We start from the raw sequence: 20,900 nt of genomic DNA, 5'->3' as shown, positions 1-20,900 counted from the left end.
GTGTTTGAATTGTGCTATATAAATAAACTTGCCTTGCCTTGCCTTGTACTCCCAGCTGAGCTGAGCCTGTCTGCTCTCATTGCGCATCCAATACGAGGAGCTACTTTCAAACAAATGAGCATAGCTCTAAATATTTGAAGGTATACTTTGCAAAAAAAAATATATATTTCAGTGTATTTTTTTTCTAAATCATTACAGTTAATTCATTTCAGGAAAACTGTTTCTTTGTAGTAAATAAGGCTTTGCTGAATGTATCAACATGTAGTGTGTCTAAAACTTGAAGTTGCTAAAAAGAACAATTGCAATATATATCAACTATGGTAAGATACACTCCTTGTAACTACTTTCTTCTATCACAACTATCAAAATATATTTATTTAGTAATTTTTGCTGCTCTCGCTGTGATGATTAATTGGGATTGGTTACAGAATATGTTTATGTAAAACACAAGGGAATAAAATCCAAATCAAGGGACATCTTTAACACAGGGGCACATGGATAAAAAAAACTCCTCAGTTTAATCCCAGTGAAGATACAGTACATCCTAAAGGATTTGAGGGATTCAGCCTGACAAATAACAGTGGAGATAGTAATGTGCCATTGTGTTCTACTTTGAATTTGATTAACATTTTAGAGTGATGGAGAGAACTCCAAATTGCGGCACGGCTGCTTCGCTGGTGGCTTTAGTGATCCTTGCCTTACTGCCTGTGAGGTCTTGGTGTGAGGAAGAAGCCTACATATCCCAGCCAGGGGTGAGACTATACCTTCAATTATTTAATATTATAATACAGGGGTTTTCAAACTGTGAGAGAGTGAGCCCCCCCTCAGAGAACACATTTCAGCAGAGCCCCCCCCCCCCAACATTTTTTTTTCTAAATCCCTGTGTGTTTTGAAAGATCTTTTCATTATTTTACAAATTTAAACATATTTTTTAAAAATGTTTGTGCGTTTTTAAACACATTTATTAATACATTTTAACATCTTAATCTAGTGTTTTAATCCTGCTTCCTTTAAGCATGGATAGTAGTGACTGAGTGAGAAGTGGAGTGAGAAAGATAGGCAGACAGACTTTCCCAAATTATTGACTAGTTAAATATCATTCACACACCCAGTGTTTTTTCACTAGTGCCTCCAATGTCCTGCTGGAGGAAAATAGTTGCCAGTGGAGAACCAGACCCTCCTAGGGTGGTCCGGGGGCATGCCCCCCCGGGAGATTTTTTTCACCTTTTTAAAGTGAAATTCATGAATCTGGTGCACTTTGAGAGGAAAATTAAGAGGCTTATTATGAGGAATTTTGTGTGAACAAATAATTTGGAGACACTGGGTCAGATGAATTAGAAGCTATTGAAGAAAGACACATGGATTTTCCATAAAAATATTAATTTAAAATAAAGAAAATTATGCATGGTCCTCTGGGTTTGGCTTGGCGCTCTTTTTCTTTAACGAGACCTATTTCTCTGTAATATAATGAATGCTAAGAGGAACGAAGCAGAAGAACTCTTGTCCAGCTATGCCGTGATCTTAATATAAAAAACACAAACTCTCACACACAAACTTTTTTTAGTTTTTTTTTCACATATTCATCCACGCCCCCCCCCCCCCCCCCCCTGCCATAACCCCGCACCCTCCCCACAGTTTGAAAACCACTGTTATAATACAAAGTCAAATGATTTACCATCTGGCCCTGCAGGTCAACACATTTTTTTAAAGCATTTTAAAATTTGGAAGCTGGAATTATGTTTTTACAGGCCAGGCCAGAGTGCCGCGTTACTGAAGATGCAAAGTTGAAGAGGTTTGATGATGGCATCGACTATGACAGCTTTGTGAGTCTAATGGGAAGGAGGAGGAGTGCTGCTCAACCAAACGGTGAGATTTGTTGTTGTTGTTGTTGCAGGAAACACTTGTCTTACCGAACCGTCACTGGAGCTATAGCTTTAAAGTGTGTGGCATTCTAATACATATTCTGTTCACACTATTTAGGACACATGGATCACATCCTCGCTGGCCTGTTGGGCAGGAGAACAAGTAAGTGACTGAAAACACTGAGAGAAAGTGATACAACATTCTTTTGTATCACATCAAGGTGTGGCTAAGTGTAGAACAAATACTGTGTGTGCATACTGTTTGTTTTTCTCTTAGTATTACAAACCAAACAATTTAAAAGTTTCCCCCCAGGTGACCTTCATACACAGTATAATTAGCGATAACATTCAACAGATCCACAACAATGCAGGACATTTTAGAGTTTAAAAAAAATATATGAAGACAGCCGCCATTACTTTTAGTGATGCTGTTCTTTTTAAATCCACATTTATCGTTGTAAATTATAATATATCCCTTCTTGAGCACTTTTGCCAAGCCATCTGACCATCAGATTTGGTAGTACTCGAAGTTTGATAATATAGTATCAATAATATTGATTGGGGAGCATGACTGTCACACAAAGCAGACGGCATGACTTTGTAAAACTATTTTTTTTTACCCATAATCGCGGTGAATTGCTGCCTTAACAATTTGATATTGATTAATCGTTCAGCCCCATTGTGTAATTTTGGAAGGTTGTCCTTTCTTAATGCTTCAATTCAAGCAATGGTCAACCCAACAGTGATTGGCTGCAATACTGTCAATTAAATATAATAATGGAAAGATAGATGGAAAGACGCTAAAGTCTACTCAAAATGTCCCCAGATGATGCCAAGAAATAATTTGCATATCAGTAATGTACATCATGTAACTATTTACATAAAAGTGAAGGAAAAAAACCACAGTTAACAGAAGCTGTATTGTCTTATCTTTAGCCCTTTTCAAGCTGCTATAATCCCATCCAAATGCATGTAAGCCTCTGATAGGTAATATCGGCTAATAAAACAGCAACTGTTGGACACTATTTTTATACAGTCTATGAATGGACCCAATTATCAGTTGAGTTTTTCTCAACATTCATAATGGTTGGTCAAGACTCGAATGCTAAAATCAGCGTGCGTTTAAAGTTTCGGGCCAACTTGAAAAGCCACATGCCCTCTTCAAGTGTTTAAAGTGAATAAAGCATGCAACGTCAGTGGTTTACTCTGTATGCACAGGAATGGCTTGTCCCCTTGCCAAGGAGTATTTACCGACAAGGAGAGGCCCATACATCAAACAATGGAGGCAGTGGTAAGACATTTTTACCTAGATCCTAATCCCTGAAATGAAAAATTAAAATAAATAGAAAAGATCTAGCTTTTTCTTTTTCCCTCAGGTTTCAACGCTTCCTGTAGCAGAGACGTCACACCTCCACATCTTAAACACAGGATGTCAAACCTTCCGTATCACTCTAAAAATCCTCACAGCTATTGTATTAAGAGGAAAATGTATCAAAGTTATTAAAACACACAGAGAGGGGGGGAAAGCAATATTAACTACGCATGGAAGCTTTTCTACTGTCGCTGGGAAAATATTCTGACACATAACTTTGTGATATTGTGTGGACAAATGAAAAATAAAAAACAACTATACAATAAAATATGCATTTAATTATAGTGATTAAAGTACCATTGACTGGGAAATGATCCTGCACACCGATCACGTGTTCACACTCACACACACTCATTTATGAACTAAAAGGTATGAATTCAATTAAGACATCAATAGCAACATATATACATTTCAGATATAAATACTACATGTACACTTAATACAATTTGAATGTTGGGAGTAGATTGTTTTGGACTTGATGTGCTGCAAATTAGCATTAGCAGATGTGGCCGTTGAACTTAAGCGTTTGGGTTCTCAGTAATATCTTTGAACGGAACAAGGGAAAAATAAGAAGAGGTTTTGAAACTTCTTTTTCAAACCACGCTATACCTTCAAACCGGTTATCGTTAAATGCCCATGTCTGATCCACTGATAGTACGGATGTGCAAGGCAGTCCTTTGCCGATCAAAAGACCGCTAATTCACTTGAAATCAAATAAATGTATACATTTCGGGAGTAACCATTACGTAAAAACATGCCTATTTGGTTTAACTGCACTTTTTGTTATTTGAAGGCATGCTCAGCTATTGTAATCCAGAACACTATTTGACTAAATCAGCTAATATCTACTCACGAGGCCTACCTGTCCATCGTGTGTGTGTGTGTGCGCTGACAAAAAAGTATGGTGTTTCCGTTTACACACCACTGTGGCTTGGTAAACAACGATCTAAAAGCCTGGCTTGTAGACATTAGCCATATACTCGGCTTTGTATATACACCAGACTTTTTTCAGCTCTCTCTCTCTCACTCTCTCACTCTCTCACTCTCTCACTCTCTCTCTCACACACACACACACACACACACACACACACACACACACACACACACACACACACACACACACACACACACACACACACACACACACACACACACACACACACACACACACACACACACACACACACACACACACACACACACACACACACACACACACACACACACACACACACACACACACACACACACACACACACACACACACGATTGTGAGTAGATATTCACTGATTGACATAAAAGTGTTTTGGATAACAAACCATATACTCAACATTTCATGTATAAAAACAAAACAAACAGGACATGCTCTGTGTTCATGTACATAAGGGAACTGCAAACACTGAACATTAGTTACCTCCTCGACTTTTAACCTTGAAGAAGAATTAAAGGTGTAAGTGAAAGAAAAACGTAACTACAAACACTCAAAAGTACGGGGCCATGGAAGGGACATGGAAGATAGAAACTTTTGTGAGATCACGCAAATCTGTGAACCTTCTCTTTCATTCACATCAATCTGGGTGAGTTCGTCACCATTGAAACAACCACAACAACAGTGCAGTGGGAGAGGCTCCTAGTTATGTAAATATCTGCCTCAGGTATAAAGACACAAAATAGTGCCAAATGACATATACATAAAAAAATGTGGTAACACTTTATAATAACTATCCGTTGTAACTCGTTAATAGATCATTAGTAAACTCTTAATTAATGATTATTAATGAGTTGTTAAGTGTTTGTTAGCAGTTTGTTAAGGATTTATAACAATGGTAGATAGTTAATAGCTTAATAATTGAATCAGTTCATCTGGGACGAGGCTGAAATAGGCTATAGACTATACACAGTGCATGGGCAACTGAGGGCAGCCCCATTTTCAAATATTTTTAAATAAACTCAATACACACTGTGCATGCCATGGACTTGAACGTGACGTGATCAGTTAATCTCGGATTACCTCCCAGATGAACTGATTCAATTATTAAGCTATTAACTATCTACCATTGTTATAAATCCTTAACAAACTGCTAACAAACACTTAACAAATCATTAATAATCATTAATTAAGAGTTTACTAATGATCTATTAACGAGTTACAACGGATAGTTATTATAAAGTGTTACCAAAAATGTTTTGCGAGATCAGCAGTACTGCCCCCACCCCTCTATGTGCCTTCCAGGGCCTCGTGCAAAAGTGCATACAACTGTCACATTAATTGAAACGGAATTATTATCAAATCCTGCTCGATTACTAAAGCCATTTTATGTATTTGGTAATATTGTCTCCACAAATGTATAATTTGTTTGGCTACGAAGTAATAAAGGACCTGTATGAATACATGTAAATATACACACAACATACTTACTCCAAAAGAAAAGTTGAGGCCCACCCAGAATTAAAAAATTGCACATAATTGTAGAAACTGAATTCTATAAAAATTAAAAATTAAAAGCTGTCATGTCCATAGGCTTTCCCAAAGGCCATACTCATTTCAGTAGAAGGATTCAATACATCTATACTAAATCTGGTCATGGTAATGTCACAGTGCAAATCATGTGTGCAGCTGATGGCTCTTACAATCTCAATTCACAAGGCACAAGTTATTGAGTGCACTGGAGGAAAGATACAGGGAACTGTGAACTTTGTGTATGCAGTGCGGGAATTCGGGAAGTAGAACGTGGGCGTGTGCCAAGGATTGGTTTGAGTAGATCATGTTTACAAAGAAAGAAAGGTGTGTGTTAAGATGTATGACTAAGTGTGTCTAACCACCAGGCTGGAGAACAGCCAAATGTTGGTGTAAATGTGGGGCACATCATTTGTTTGCTTGTTTCTATTCCACTAACACTTGATTAAGACTGAAGATCCTGGTTTGAGTTGTAATCTCAACAATTTTGCTTGATGTGTGACACCATAATATTTCAACCTTCAATGAGGCAAAACCTCTTCTAATGCAACTTAACGGGAAGTGACAAAAAACTGCCTTCACATTCACAATTTTGATACTTGATCATTTTGGGCCCTTTGACTGTTGGCCAACAAAGTTAGCTATTTGAAGCAACCAAATCAGGTTAGAAAGTGACAAACACACACACTGGCTAAACACAGTATGCACAGGACAAATACCTTTGAAAGGGAGCGTTTGACTGAATGCATATGGTGAGGCACTTTCATTCAACACTAACTTTACAGCAGACTTGTGGGGCCTTCATGTTAGAATCCAGGTGCAGTACATCTTAGTCACTTTTAAACGTCTCACCAGCCTTCGAGGCACATAGTTTGTGTGAAATGAAGTTGAGGTACTCGTCAAGACCTACTTCACTGTAGAGAGTTGTAGATTAAGATTTGTTGGGCTTTTAACAGTCAAGAAAATAATACAAAAAATATTTTCAAAATCTAATCTTGTTTCCTATACTATGTTGATATTGATTAAAAACATGCTTTAGTTATTATTTTAAAAGAAAATCTGTTGTAAAGTCCACCAAACAAAACTTAAAAAAAAAAAAAAAGGTAAAAGTCACAAATGCCCTGTTAGCTGTCAGACCAGTTTTGCAAGCACAGTTTGCATTAGTCGTTCAGCTGGAGAAACCTTTGTAGAAATATAAACCAAGATCATCCGAGTGAAAGTCAAGAAGTCAAAGCTCACATTCCCTGTTCCTAATGACATGTTTCCTTCACACAGCGTCATAGTCCTGCAGTTATCCCCCTGCTGGAGCAGCAGGAGGGTCTTCACCAGCTGCAGGAGGGGGATCTGCATTTGGTTTCTTGTCCGTCCTGGACACATTGTCCCCCTCACTTTGCACGTTCTCCTGAAAAGCCCCCTCCTTGTTTCCTTCAGCAGTAGACTGTTCAATGTTGTAGCCTGCTGGAGTGGGGGGCTGGTATCGGTATCTGTAGCCAAAGGCACGCAGGTGATAGGTGTAGTACTCCAATACATACATGAGTGTAGCATCTACGTAGTGGAAAGACACCGACACATCAGAGCAGCAGTTTGGACCCTGGGGGAAGACAGAGAATATGTGGTTTTGCAACATTACACGGCAAGTTGAATTACCAACCTCACTCTCACTACTGTTTAGCTTTGTTACCGCGACATCGCTAGTGGAACATTGTCTGTTCAACAATGCTGAGTGTGCGTCAGTGTAATGCTACGTCAAGAGTAAAGAGAGACTTGCCTCTATGATGGGGTAATAGCAGTAGCTCCAATACCAGAAGCTCTTGGGAAACTTGACGGTGAGGTGCTGTTCGGGCACAAATGGGTGAAACGTCTCCCTGTGCGCACTGTCCCTGGAGTCGCCCGCCAGCACCCCAACTTTCTCCATGCACTGTCCCATTGCAAGGTCCTCCACAGAGGAGGTGTGGGTGCACTCTTTGTTTTTAAATCCTTCTACAAATCGCCGCAGTGCCTCTCTGCTCAACACATAGCCTGCACCACCACTCATGTAGCCCTGCTTGGTGTAAGGTCTGAATCGGCGGCCAAAGTAGATCGGCTCGTCTGGCGTGTGGTTAGCAAGAATCTGTCGCAGGTTGTCGACGATTACGTAAGTGTCATCGTCTGCCTTCAGGAACCAATCGGCCTCGTTGCCATGATGCTCGTAGGCGTAATGGTAGGCCTTGATGGTTTTCCAGTACAATTGGTCCCGGCCCTCCTTTGTACCCAAGCCTACGGTGGGGAAGTCGGGGTCATCCACAGAGCTCATGAAGACCACTATATTGCAGTGGCGGCTCCATGTGGCCTTCACATGCCGAGTTTTCTTCTCCAGGTTGGTAGGTCCAGTCATCACCCAGCAAAGAATACGCACCTTTTTGTATAGTTCATCTGCCATGTGGCTATCCTCACCTGGTAAATGAGATATTTCATTACATTAGCATCACTTTTTACACTGTGACAGCTCCATAACAAACTGTGCACACTTTCTCCCACTTTGCCTCCTCCAGAGCAGTTTACTCTTTCAAATGATCCATTTTACATTACTGGCAAGTATTTAAGTGTACAAGTGACACAAGCTTCACTATACATAGATTAATACTGAATATGAATGGACGGTAAAGATTAAGCAGTACATGTATCCGTATCAGAAAACCAACACAAGAGTCAGAGGTCCAGCTAAAGAGCCGAACCAAATTCAAAGAGACAGTCTTCAAAAATAAGAGCTTGAAACATTTTAAGTGCACTTGCTTGAACCGGTTACTCAAGTATCTGAAACAGGTTCTATATGTACTTGGCACTACATGTTCTTGCTTGCGAATACTTAGATAATCAAAACTTTATACAATTGTCATTCAAAATTCAGATTTTACAACTTTAATTTGTGTACAATTAAAAACACTTCCAGAGTGCATGCAGATTGGGTACATTTTATGTCTATGAATAGTCTACTGGTTACAAAATTGGGTAAAAATCCCTTTATTTTGAGACTTTTGTCCATAACAAAATATTAATATAAAACTCTTTAGTGAAAAAAAAAAAAAAGTATTACATTTTGTATTTGTATCAGACCAGGACCATTAAGTGCAGTGTCTGAGAGGGACAGACACCCTATCCTACAAGGGTTACAAGTACAAGGAAGCAGAAACATGATATGGTAACTGAATGAGATCTGGAGAGTGTATAAAAGGTAACAACACAATGCCCTTGTCTAGGACACGGTATTGAAGAATGTCCCTCTAAATTAGTTTGCCTGAATATGAGTTTAGATTAACGCATTTTTTGGGGGGGAAATTGTCTCTGTACATTCATTAAACATTCTGTATACTTCATATTGTGAAACTAATTTTTCAGCACCAATTAGTTAAGGTAAATTCCTTGAACGGGAAAGCTAAGAGGGAAATAAACCTTCTTATGATCCTTTTCTCTTCGACACATGACTTCCTTGTGATGTACCTGTATGGTGAGGGTGTTGCAGGTTAAAAAGGGCAGACCTCTCCTTCTTCCATAACTTATTCTCTATCTCGAGCTGTTGCTTGTAGTCCAGAAGTTTGTCGGTGTTCTGCTGTGATGACATGTTCCTCTCAAACCACACCTGCCGCAGGAAGAGGTAGAGAGTGAAGGTTCCCACCACGAAACCCGCATAAAAGGAGAATCTGGGTCCGAGGCCCTTCATGATGGACCAGGTGTCTCACTGTCAGTTGTTCAACTCGGCAAGTGCTGGATAAGAGACGGAGAGAGACAGCATGGACGCGGGTATCACTGACCACACACCCGGAGCTGTAAACTTTTCAGTCCCCATGGCCGGTGTGACAAACTTACAACTGCTGAGTGTCACTCCCCATTTAAGGTGTGGTTTACTCACCAGCTGTATTGCAGACACCATAGCAGCTGTATACTCCCACACGGCTACTTCATCAGAACAGGAAGCGTCAACTTTATTAAGCTGAGCCAGGAAAAACCACGACGTAACGTCAATCCCTATATGAACGATAATGTAGCTCAGCTAGCCGCACACAAATGTTGCTAATACTTGTGCCAAAACACCAAATAAAAAGCGAAATAAGTAGGTTCCCGCTTATGTAATGAAGAAAAAAAAACGAATTATGTCATTCTTCTTATTCTTGGGTCTTGGCCTTGGAACAACTGTGGTTAGCTAACTGGCTAGTCCGTTATTTGATCGACGCTGCTAACATTAACTTCATTGCTAAGTGAACGGTCCTTCCTGTCACGTGCAGAGCATAGTTTACGGAAACGAAAGTTAGCAGACCCACCGAACTTACAGAAATGTCGGTTGAGGAGGATAAAACTAGTCATTTAACGGAAAACAAGAAACAGACTCAAACATCAACTTAAAGACTGTTCCACAACGCCGCAAAAAACTACATCGAAGTTATCTGCCTGGTTCCGTCCAGAAAAACAACTTCCGGTCAAATATTTCAAAAGAAAGGTTTGGGGATGACAGACACATGTAGCCTACTACAGTCTTTGGTGCACTCTTGCAATATACGAGAAAATACATTAGGTGATGAACATGTACTGTGCCAATTTAGAATATCAGTTACTCAACTTGATGAATGGTGCATATACCTTTTTTTTAACACTTTCACTAAAGAAAATGGAGGATTTTTTTTTGCCAAACACCACTATAAAGTCAATGTCAAAACATAAATGGTGGAATTGTATTCAATGGACACCTATGGTATTTTTATTTATTTATTTCAAAAGAACAAACAATGAGTGGTCAAAGACTTATATGTACAAGGCAGCACAGATTCACCTTTTTCAGACTATGAAGTCAATATGGTGTCAGGCCTACAGTGATAGAGCCCCATTCAAGGAATACAGTAAAACATTTGTCTTTGTTTTCTCTGCCTGCAGCCTTACTGTAAGTTGTCACAGTTGTTTTGAAGTGTAAGGATCAAAATGACTACTGCACAGTAACATGTTTGTTATGGCACACCTGTGATCGTAAATAACTGGTTGAAATATCTGAATACATTGAGAGGACAACATTCGGTTGGCTAAATAAAGTGATACCACAACACATGTCTGATCTTCAGTATCTGGGCGCTGGCTTCCTTGGGGAAAAAATCCTCAGCTGTTGGTCTGAAAAAGGTTAGGTTTTTTGTCACACAATGAAATTACATTGTCATTAACAAAACTGTATTCATCTTAACACATTGACTCAGGTAACTCTAGCCCCAGTTATTTTAACAAAATCAATTCAAAAACATATTTGAGGAACAATTATGTACATGTCAAGTTCCAAGAAGAAACAATTATTCACAAATAATACAAATTCAGCCCTTTTAATTAAACCACCGAAGGATACTTAGAAAAGTGTTGTGGGTTCATTATTTTGGTACGAGTCTGACATTGTTGCTCTCTTTCTTTTCTTTGCTAAATTAAAGATTCATTAAATCAAAGGAAGTTCTTGTCAGAAAAAAATAAAATAAAATAGGTAAACATTAAAGAGATTTATCCTTAAGTGTTTTTCTGTTGTATCCCTTTAACAGCACATTCCAACTCTAGGGAAACCCCACATTTTTTGTGAAACAAATGTGAAGAATGATGAGTTTACTCTAAAAAGATAAAGTGCCACAGCATATGTACAAACACTTCCGTAATCCAAAATTATCTTTGCTGTAAATATAGTGATCAAACGCAGTGGGTTGGAAAGTTTTAAAGACGTGGGAACTGAAATATGAACCATTGGGTATTTGTCCTGGCTTTCAGTCAATAGATCATCCTGTGCAAAGTTTGTTTGTTAGGGTATTCACAATGCCCTCCGGTTGTGTTATTTAAAAAATGTTAGGACTGCATTGTCAAATATAAATAATATCCTAACAGTAGACACAACGTGCTGCTGACAACTCCAGAACCAGATGCAAATATTCAGTGAAATTCACTGAGATATTTTCTCAAAAAAGGTACACTTTGTAGCTATCTAGCCATCTATCAAAACTGAATCCCATTGCAAAAAAGGGGAAAATGCATACATTGATTCAACTGTGCAAGCACAGCTGAGACGTTGCAGTTTCATTGTGCAACAAAACTGGTGCCTACGAGAAGTATTGCCAATTCAAACACACAGACACATGTTCTGAATGTGCAAACAGGTGAATTGATATTATCTGTCGGGTTGAATGGCAGTAGTTGAATCACGTGGGCCCTGCCTCCCTGCTGGTCTCCACAGGAGTTCATTGTCACAAAAGGTGTACTGTATGAGCTCATATGTCCACATCGTCGGAGTCAGAAGTGCTGGATGTCTGCGACTCCTCCTGGGACTCTCCCCACACAAACCTATAGTTGTTCTCCAACTCCTGCTGCCTTTTTTGCTCTTTGTAAACTTCCTCTGTGCCGCCAGTCTGTCAGATGAAAAAACAAAGGGGAAAATGATGTGTTAATAAACTACGACAACTCTTCTGTTCAAATGTTTATTTGACTTGCTGACGATTAAAAGAAGAAAGTCAAAATCGTCTCCCACAAAAAACACTTATTACATTGTGATATGCTGAATGAAAACGACTAACATGTTACAATATGTCAAACTTGTTCTAGAAAAGAGAGACATGTACAGGTGAGTGGTGTTCAATGAGACGTTAAGCCACCCACATCCTGATACATCTTGCCAGATGGTCAACAAAGCTGTGACTTGACACCTATTACAACAATCACACTCACCCAAAAGGCAGCCCTCGCTGTGTGAAACAGCTTGTCTGCGCCTTTACAAAGCAGGTTAACGTTTTATTTTATAAAAAGTGAATTAATTTTCAATATGTAAGAGAGGAGGATGTTTAAGCTAAGCTAAAGTCAAACTGTCCTGAATCAGTTGATAATATTTGTTTTTTCACAGACTGGTATTCTAAAGCACAGACGTTTTTATTTGTTTTGATGGGAGGTGAGAAAAATAAATGTTGAAATATTATACAAAGCAATATTTTTTTTTGGAATTTTAAATTTTTTATTTCACAGCCCACAGCTGGCTGTAGGATGGATTGTTCTTCTCTTAGCAAATAAAGGCCTTTCCTAAAATATAAACGGTTTCTAAAGTTAACAAGTGGGGCACACTGTGAAATTGAAATATTTTTCTTAAAAAAATGAACATTTCTTTTCAGGTAGATAAATATACACGAACAGCAGTCTCTGTTCACATGTTTGCTAATCCGTCGCTACAGCACACAAACTAGATTGTTTGCCAGCAAAAGGTCAAAGTCACTTGTCAAATTACCAAGAGATTTATGAGGAGCTCCCTGAAGGACTTTGTATCTTCTTCAGTCAGCCACTGATCACCTGCCTCCTCTGCATTTTTTCGTGTCAAGATCTTCACCTCAATTTTACCTAAAAAGAAAAAAAAACAGAGTGGGGGGGAAAGGTGGACTTGACAGTTAAACATCTGCACTGCCAGGTGAGTAAGAGAGTAATAAAACTGTGCCACATGTGGAAAAAAGAAGTAATCATAATGAAGAATGGTACAAACAACGATGGATGAAAAAAAATAAAAATAAAACATGGATTTAACACCCTGCATTTCCCTTTGACCATTAACCTCCAACAAGAAACTTTAAAATGTTTTATCCAAAGGTGCCACTAGAATAAACAATTGAAAGTTCCTCGTAGCTTCTGGCTTAAGCTAACTGCCCCTTTCATTTTGCAATTGTGATCATAAAAATAACTAACTGAATCGGTCCATGTTCCTTTTGTGTAGCGACTCATTTTGACCAAACAGTTTTGGTCATGGGTAAAATGTATTTCTTGCAGCAAGACAAATGTAGGAACCCCTGCATACTATTGGCATCATTTTAAATTGCTTTTCCACCAATACCCTGGGCAAAACATACATCTGACAGTTGTATTCTTCTTGACAAAGTTGAGAGGCGAGGTACAGAACCGGTAAATGCTGGATATGACAGATGGAAGAGAGAAAAGGCGGCGAGTGTTGTTTCGGCACTCCCCCCCTCATACCTTCTGCCTTCAGTCCTGCTTTCTCTAGCTGCTCTTTAACCACGTCCTTTATGTGCTGCCACTGGGGATCTCCTTCGCCCATCTCCTGAACTTTGACCTCCCCATCAGGGCTGCTGCCCGTCTTATACTTAGTAATTTTGATCTTAACATGGTCGTCAGCCGCTTGGTCTGGGGGTGACGAGACAAAAGAGGGACAAACAACACAGTTCACCTCAAAGCTAAGTCAGCAAGGCCACAGGATGGAGGAGGTGAGAGCCAAGAATGTGTCAATCCAAAAACATTTGTCTCATAGGCATTACAATTGTGCACGGTCATAGGCTTTAATGACGGTGATCAATGGCAGCAGAGTAAAAGGCCACTAACTAACCTAATAAAATTTAAAAAATCATATATATTCTCAGTGGATTTTACTCCATATGTGTGTCTATTCTGGGATGAAAGATGAACAAAAAGGACAAACACTGACTGAACATAATGAATGAAATATGAGGATGATGGAGGCGGGCACAGAGCGTACAGATATTGAAAAATGACCACAGGGCTGCCTGGTTACCTGGCTGTTTGGGAGCCAGGCTGGGACTGCCCCTGGTTGGGTCAGCTGCTCTCTGAACTCCTGCTGTTTGCTGCTCCGGGTCCTGGGCGTCCTTCTCCTCCAAATGATCCAGCAGCTTGTCCAGTGTGGTCTCCAGTGTCTGTGTTGCCTGAGTCCGATCGAACTCCCCTTTCAGACCTTCTGTCTCCAATTCCTGCTGGGCCTACAACACAAGAAAGAGGGGAGCCAAGCGCAGTCAAAGCATGGCCATTATGTCACATCTGATTATTTTCGTTGTGTGGGGGGCAGATCTGACTAATAACTTCAAATGGAGGGTCTCTTTGTGTAGAAGTTTGAACATGTCTCTAGTCTTGAAACCTCATTTATAATGTTGTCAAACTCCTTCTGCATTTCCTCCTTGATCTCTTCGATCTTCTCGGTGGGCAGCGACAGGTCAGCCATCTCTTCTTCAAACTCCTGTATTAGGCGTTCGTCTTCCTCGTTCTCTTTCTCTTCCGTTACCGTGCCGCTTGCTGGTTTCTCCCCTCGACTCTTGGCTTGGTTTTGTGCTTTCTAAGAAAAATAAAAATAGAAACTGCTTTGAATCGGAATACACCGCAAAGAATAAGAACTGTCCCGAATGAAGTGCTAACAACAATTGTACATCATAGTTTCTCTTGGCGAGGCACTCACCTTCCTGTTACTCTCTTTGAGATGTTGGACAAATTTCATCAGGTCTGCTGGGTCGGTTATGATTTTAAAGTTGAATTTTTCTGCTGAAAGATATTGATAAGTATTCCATCTGGACTTACAGCCGTTCAATTTGCAAAGCAGACAACAACACTACACAGAAGAAGTAGAGACTGTGTTTTCATGTGTGTGTGTGTGTGTGTGTGCGCGCATGTGTTAGAAAAGGCAGGAGCAGCAAATTTCAATACCTTCATCACCATCATCTATGACTTCATTGTCTGTAAGTGAGTCGTAGTATTCATCTTCTGCCTGTAGGGAAAAAAGGAGGTCTGAGTTGTGTAGCGAGGACGGAGGGAAAGTGTCCACACACGCCCTCTAGTGGTAAGTTAGTTATTGAAACCAAACTTTCCCTGCGTTCAGAATCGCATACTCTTTCTTTTTTCTATTCTACATACTACTTCTGACGATAAAAATAATCTAGTGAGGATGCAGTATGGTACAATTGGGAAATACTTTTACTAATTTATTTCATCATAAGCGCCTTGAGCTTGCCTCTTGCTTTTATATACGTCGCGTCCCCGTTTGTTTTCGTATGGAGGCTCAGTCGATGTGAAGTCACTTCACGTGCGCTCTGGATTGTGGGTCAGAATCGCCCAAATAGGATGCCGTTTTCAACACTATAACTCTTGGCCGGTAGTAGACATCCGGGTCTTTCTAACCATCCTAAATCTGGCCACAAGAATCGGGACATACTAAATCTTTTTTCTACCATACTAAATAGTAATAAATAAATAGATTCGGAACGCAGGGATTATGTGAATATACACCACAATGAACTGTGGGAAAAAAATGTATCAACATTGCATCAATGTAGTCTTATCACTATTAACAGCAAAAAGATTCAGACAACGCTTAAAATGTTTAAAAAGAGATTGAAAATGTAACAATGCTTCATTCCATCAAAACATAACCAGTATTTTAACATTCAAGACAAGGCCGAATATATAATATTAGACATTCCTTTCAGTTTGTAAATAGAACAATGCACAGTAAAGCAATTCAAACAGTGTGGGAAATCTGCCTCTCCATTCATCACTAATGGTTAGACTATGGAGAGGCATCATTCATTAAAAAAAGGGAAAACATTTTTGGATACCTGATTCTCCTGTTGAGAGGCAGTTGTTTTTGAACTCCCTGGCTTTGTAACTCCCTCCCAGAAGTCAGAATCCTCCGTTTCCTCTGACCCTGCATCAGTTTCCTCTGACCCTGCATCCTCAGATACTTCAGCAGCATCTGTTGATTGTAAAATGAAATAAAAAAACAAACTGACATGAAATGTGTTTAATTTTCTGGCATGAGGAGGGAAAAAAAAACCAGTCGAATTTTTTATTTCCACTAGAGCATTTACAAATGACCACAATACTTGTGAAAAAAAAGTATTTCAAAAAGAAAATGTCCTCCTAAATGCACCTTTTCTGTCTGACTGGTCTGGGTCGTCACTGGGGGCAGGCGATGTATCCTCTGCTGTTACTTCCACAGCTCCGTCTGCCCCTTCGTTACCAGCCAACATCTCGTCCAGGCTCCTCAGCTCCTCCGAGATCTGCTCCACTTTACGCTTTGTGTCAGCTGGGAACAGACAGGAGGAAAGGAGGAGGAGGGAGGGAGGGAAAGAAAAAGAAAGAACCAGAGAAAGAAAAGAGAAAGAAAAATAGATCGTGTCACACATTTCTCAACCAGCTTTTCAACAAAAAAACTCAAAAAGCAGTACTTTATTTTTTATATATCTCCTTCCTTTATCATCCTACACGACATCACTGACCACACTTTGAAATACTCCTTGCCCACATTATGTCCTGCTCCACTGTCCTGCTTCCAACAGGCAATAACATTGACACAATGAAGAAAGGATTCTCTCCGAGCGCTGCGTGACAGTGACCTTCATTTTTTTTTTGAACTCACAGACTTGAGCTTTGACGTAGTCCATGTACTGTTGGGCACTTAGCGCCGGCTGGCACACGATGCCCTGGGGCTTGGCAGAGGAAGGCGGCCGCAGGAAGGGATGCTGGCAGGTGCGACCGGTGTGAACCGTCAGGACATAGCGGCACGACTGAGGCTCATCCACACGGGCGATGTAGTCACCCGAGCCTTCTTCACACACAAACTGGAATTAATAAAACATAAAAATACTTTGTGTTAGTATGAATGTTGAGAGTCAAATTGTCTGGGTGGGTTGAAGAGGATTCCTTTGGCCACAACGTGCAAACTTAGGCTGACTTCATAGATCTGTTTGGAAAAGCAAAACAGAAGCCAAAACGTGTACGAAAAAAAAACCCAGAATGCAAGCAAGACCACACAGGCAGGAGTGGGATATAAACATAAACACAACACGTGTCTCACCCGGACTTCAGTTTCTCTGTGATTTCCATTGAGGTCACACTTAGAGCCGTTGATGTAGGACTGACTGTGGTAGCGCTTCAGCCTGTGCTGCTTGGATGCCTGGGAAATGAACAGAAAAGATGTTTTAACAAAAAACAATCTGGAACATGTATCATGGACAATGAGGCTCAGTGCACCATACAGACGTTTGTGCACTTCTAATAATTCAGAGACATAACCCCTCTTTCAGGAGAAGGATTGGGTTGCGCTAGCAGTTTGTGTATATTGTAACTAATGGTGCACTATAGACTTTAGACTTTAGACTTTATTGTCCCCAAGGGGAAATTCTTTTCCACATCACATGTACATTTATGGGCTGCACGCCGACAGACAATAGACAGACACAAAGTAAACATACATACAGGATATATAAACAGGGTGGGACTGGGGTGATGGGTTGTATCGTGGCATGGCTGTATCATGGCTGGTAAAGATCTTAGTAATAAGAAAGTTGGTTGGTTGTGATGCTGTCCAATCAAAAAGCAATCAAGCACACAAAGCAAGGATCTGAGGGATTTAGGAGCTGCGGGTATAGCAGCAAAAGATGAATGTTGACTGAACAATAACTCTTACTGAACAGTATAATGCTTTTCTGTTTTCGCCTGTAGCCAACTGACTGACAGCTGGTTGTGCCAATTATGTGTGCTTTTAAATATGACATACAAGGGTTAAACTCCAATTATAAAATAATATTTATCAGCAATATACACTGCAATCTCTTTAGTAGCTTCTTTGCTTGATGCAGGCCAATGATTTCACCCTTCTGAAACGGAGTAAAATCTCTTGTTTATTTTTTTGGCCAGGCAGTGTTGGATCATCAAGAGGAAAACAAAAAACTACAAACAGAAAAATTGAGGCAACTTTTACCTTTGCTGTTTCATTGCTCCAGTCAAACTCTGATTCATAATAACCCAGGAAGAGGATGTCACCTTTGATCTCTGTGTCTGAGGACAGAAGAACTACGTGTCAAACATAGCTCCTGTGTCAAAGTGATTGACAAGAATATAGATTAAATACAGAGAGAGAGACCCTCTTACCTTCAAGGTGGTACTGTCTGATATGCTGGCCGTGGCAGAACTCATACGTCCACCAGTCCTTGGTCTGCAGGAAACACACACAGCAAACTTTCAATGTACAGCAATTGAGTATTAAGGGAAATAAATCATGACACAAATAGAAAAAAAAATGAATTCAACAGTTGTTGAAGAAAACATGTCCTATCAATAGCATAAGAGCACACACACACACACACACACACACACAATTGTGTTACTTTAAAGTACAGTGGGAAAACTCTTGATATAGCTTTTTAACTCGATGCATTTCTCTTTGCTGAACTTCACTTCAGTTCAGGCAAAATATTTGCTTCATTTTAAACTGTAATCCCCCACACAGCCATCACTAACTTGGATATGGAGTCACAGGACATAGAAGAAAATAGAATAGAAGAGAAATAGAAGGTGTCCTTTAGTATTCCTCACAGTCACAATCACCATTGTGGCAGAAAAAGTGCTTTGTTTTAAAGCAACGAGACAAAAGAGAATCTATGGGGAGATGCTTGTCGGGCCAAACCATGTCATTTGGCACTTGCACAACCTGCTTTTACAACATTATTTGGTAAGTTGTGCTACAGCTACAGGAGGAGGAAGACCCAGAAAAACTCCCACAAGGGAAGAGATAATGAAAAGAGGAGGAACATTTATTTGAATTCCAATCCGAGAAGGAAGCAGTGACACACCAACAGACTGAGTGATATTATCTCACCTCTGTTGTGGAACGTTAACTAAATTTGTTAAGTCGTAACCAGGTACACAAATCAGCAACACAGAGACATATCTCTCTTCCATCATTTTACACTGACAGGACTGCGGAAGAGCTTGCCTCTGACTGCGTTTGCTCAATGCAATCTCGCCCCATGTTGGCAAGAGCAAATCCTCTCCGTCTCTGGATTTCTTGTGCTTTATGCAAAGAAGCAGGAATTGTGAGACGCTATAAAGCTGTTTTTGTACACAGATGGTTTTCTGGAGAAATGCTTGTGAAGATAGATGTTTGTGTATGGAGGATGTTGTTTTGGATACAACGGTTTCCGCTCATTGTTTATCATTCTTTGAATGTTATGAAATGACGTAGCTTTTTGTTGTCACAATTCTGTTTGGTTATTAGGCAATGCCTTCTCAATGCCTGTGTTGTGTCCTTTACTGTTCACAACAGTTACACAGTGATAGGACATAAAATAGATCACCTTCTACAGCTCCCTGTAAGTGCAATGTTGTACTGGAACTGTAAGGAGGCTTACTTTAGCAGATTTATAAAAGGAGATTGAACTCATTTGCAAAAAGTCCTGCTTTTTATTTTCAACACAACTTTTTTTCCGGCATCTGGTGGATGGGTGTGCACAAAATCCATCTTCTTTACACTGTGAAGTTAACTAAGGCCGACAAACTAGCTTCCGCAAGGCAGCAAATATTAAGTCATATGCAACACTCACGTCATCAAATACGGCCTTAATGGTGATCAGATTCTAGTGTTTCCTGGAATGTGTTTTAAATGCAATCACACATGTATTTAGAGCCGTCTGCTTGAACTAAAATGGGAAAAAAAGCGACAGATGTGTTCGATGTGAGTCATACGCAGCAGAAAACAAACCTTGACCAGACACTGGGCAGTGTGCATTGGACTGAGGAGATCTGGGATGTCAGGACCAGTGTAGCCCAGTGAATCAGGCTCAGAGGCCGGATCCTGATGAAAGCGGACTGCCTGGGCTGGAAGTCGACACTCGTACAGCTGCTTGTATTTACTGGACACCATCATCACCTCCTCTGCCTTGGTCTAAAAGGAGAAACACTCATGAAAACTGCCCTATATTCAAGTGTGACACTGTCATACAGCAGCACGGTGCAAAGCATATCAACAACCTTGTTTTGCAACTGTGCTCGTGGTTAGAAATTCACAACTTAAAGAAGATGGGAAGAGCTAGGTAAAAGTGAGGAGGCTGATGTTGTGTTGTGACAGCTGTCAGCGATGGATGCTGCGTAGGTCACTTGGAAACAACTTCTGCAATAACGCTTTTCGTGTAACTTGCAAGCAAAGCGTGGATTTCAAAATTGGTTTCTCACCTAGCCAGCTGACAGCTTATTCTTTAATGGCGTTAGTAGCATTGAAGGAGTATATTTCACGCGAGTTAACACACAGTAGGCAACTTCTCTAGCTAGCAAGCTAACCGTTAGCTTTCCCACTCACCTGCCCCATGATGACGGGGTCGGGGAGAATTTCAATCCCGTACTTCATCTCATTCAGCTCCTCCAAATTCAAAAAGGCGGGGATACAGAGGGGACATATCGACAAGAACACGTACAGTCTTTTTAGCCAGCGTACCAAGTGAGCAGCCATGATTGACTCTCTCTGCTCTCTGCTCCCCCATTTGTCTGACAGCAACAAAACACAGAAAGCCTGACATGGTGCCAGCGGATTGGTCGACGCCAGAAGTGTCGCTCTCTCATTGGATGATTCATGTGTCTGTCAACGGGGTTGTATGGTGTGTTAGTTTACGACACCGGCACA

General features: G+C 40.3%; 2 protein-coding genes across 3 annotated transcripts; both read right to left on the bottom strand.

Moving 5' to 3' along the window:
- Positions 1 to 3,492: 3,492 nt before the first annotated feature.
- On the bottom strand, positions 3,493 to 10,090 carry c1galt1lb (core 1 synthase, glycoprotein-N-acetylgalactosamine 3-beta-galactosyltransferase 1, like b). The gene is made up of 4 exons (XM_080026401.1): positions 9,579 to 10,090; positions 9,170 to 9,433; positions 7,461 to 8,125; positions 3,493 to 7,283 (listed from the first exon to the last, which is right to left on the bottom strand). The coding sequence occupies exons 2-4, from the start codon at positions 9,387 to 9,389 to the stop codon at positions 6,984 to 6,986; spliced, it is 1,185 nt and encodes a 394-aa protein (XP_079882527.1). The 5' UTR covers positions 9,390 to 9,433; positions 9,579 to 10,090; the 3' UTR covers positions 3,493 to 6,983.
- A 331-nt stretch (positions 10,091 to 10,421) lies between these two features.
- Positions 10,422 to 20,756, bottom strand: os9 (OS9 endoplasmic reticulum lectin). Of its 2 annotated transcripts, none has more exons than XM_080026392.1 (15): positions 20,580 to 20,756; positions 19,986 to 20,168; positions 18,377 to 18,440; positions 18,207 to 18,283; positions 17,301 to 17,399; positions 16,863 to 17,064; positions 16,374 to 16,529; positions 16,060 to 16,196; positions 15,152 to 15,212; positions 14,907 to 14,989; positions 14,592 to 14,786; positions 14,235 to 14,436; positions 13,682 to 13,849; positions 12,948 to 13,057; positions 10,422 to 12,084 (listed from the first exon to the last, which is right to left on the bottom strand). In XM_080026392.1, the coding sequence occupies exons 1-15, from the start codon at positions 20,727 to 20,729 to the stop codon at positions 11,947 to 11,949; spliced, it is 2,025 nt and encodes a 674-aa protein (XP_079882518.1). In that variant the 5' UTR covers positions 20,730 to 20,756; the 3' UTR covers positions 10,422 to 11,946. The 2 variants fall into 2 exon arrangements, with proteins under 2 accessions (XP_079882518.1, XP_079882519.1); XM_080026393.1 differs by having other exon boundaries at positions 14,907 to 14,986.
- Positions 20,757 to 20,900: the final 144 nt, after the last annotated feature.

Source organism: Ammodytes marinus (assembly GCF_949987685.1).
Source record: "Ammodytes marinus genome assembly, chromosome: 4".
NCBI lineage: Eukaryota > Metazoa > Chordata > Actinopteri > Uranoscopiformes > Ammodytidae > Ammodytes > Ammodytes marinus.
This window is presented reverse-complemented; position numbering and strand designations above follow the sequence as displayed.

Excerpts from the sequence above, each read along its gene's own strand:
- c1galt1lb (XM_080026401.1), bottom strand. The coding sequence starts at position 9,389 with ATGAAGGGCCTCGGACCCAGATTCTCCTTTTATGCGGGTTTCGTGGTG. Across the intron at positions 8,126-9,169 it reads GCAACACCCTCACCATACAG|GTGAGGATAGCCACATGGCA; the intron begins GTACATCACAAG and ends CTCATTTACCAG. Across the intron at positions 7,284-7,460 it reads GCTATTACCCCATCATAGAG|GGTCCAAACTGCTGCTCTGA; the intron begins GCAAGTCTCTCT and ends GTCTTCCCCCAG.
- os9 (XM_080026392.1), bottom strand. The coding sequence starts at position 20,729 with ATGGCTGCTCACTTGGTACGCTGGCTAAAAAGACTGTACGTGTTCTTG. Across the intron at positions 18,284-18,376 it reads CAGACAGTACCACCTTGAAG|ACACAGAGATCAAAGGTGAC; the intron begins GTAAGAGGGTCT and ends TTCTGTCCTCAG. Across the intron at positions 13,058-13,681 it reads AGCAGGACTGAAGGCAGAAG|GTAAAATTGAGGTGAAGATC; the intron begins GTATGAGGGGGG and ends TTTTCTTTTTAG.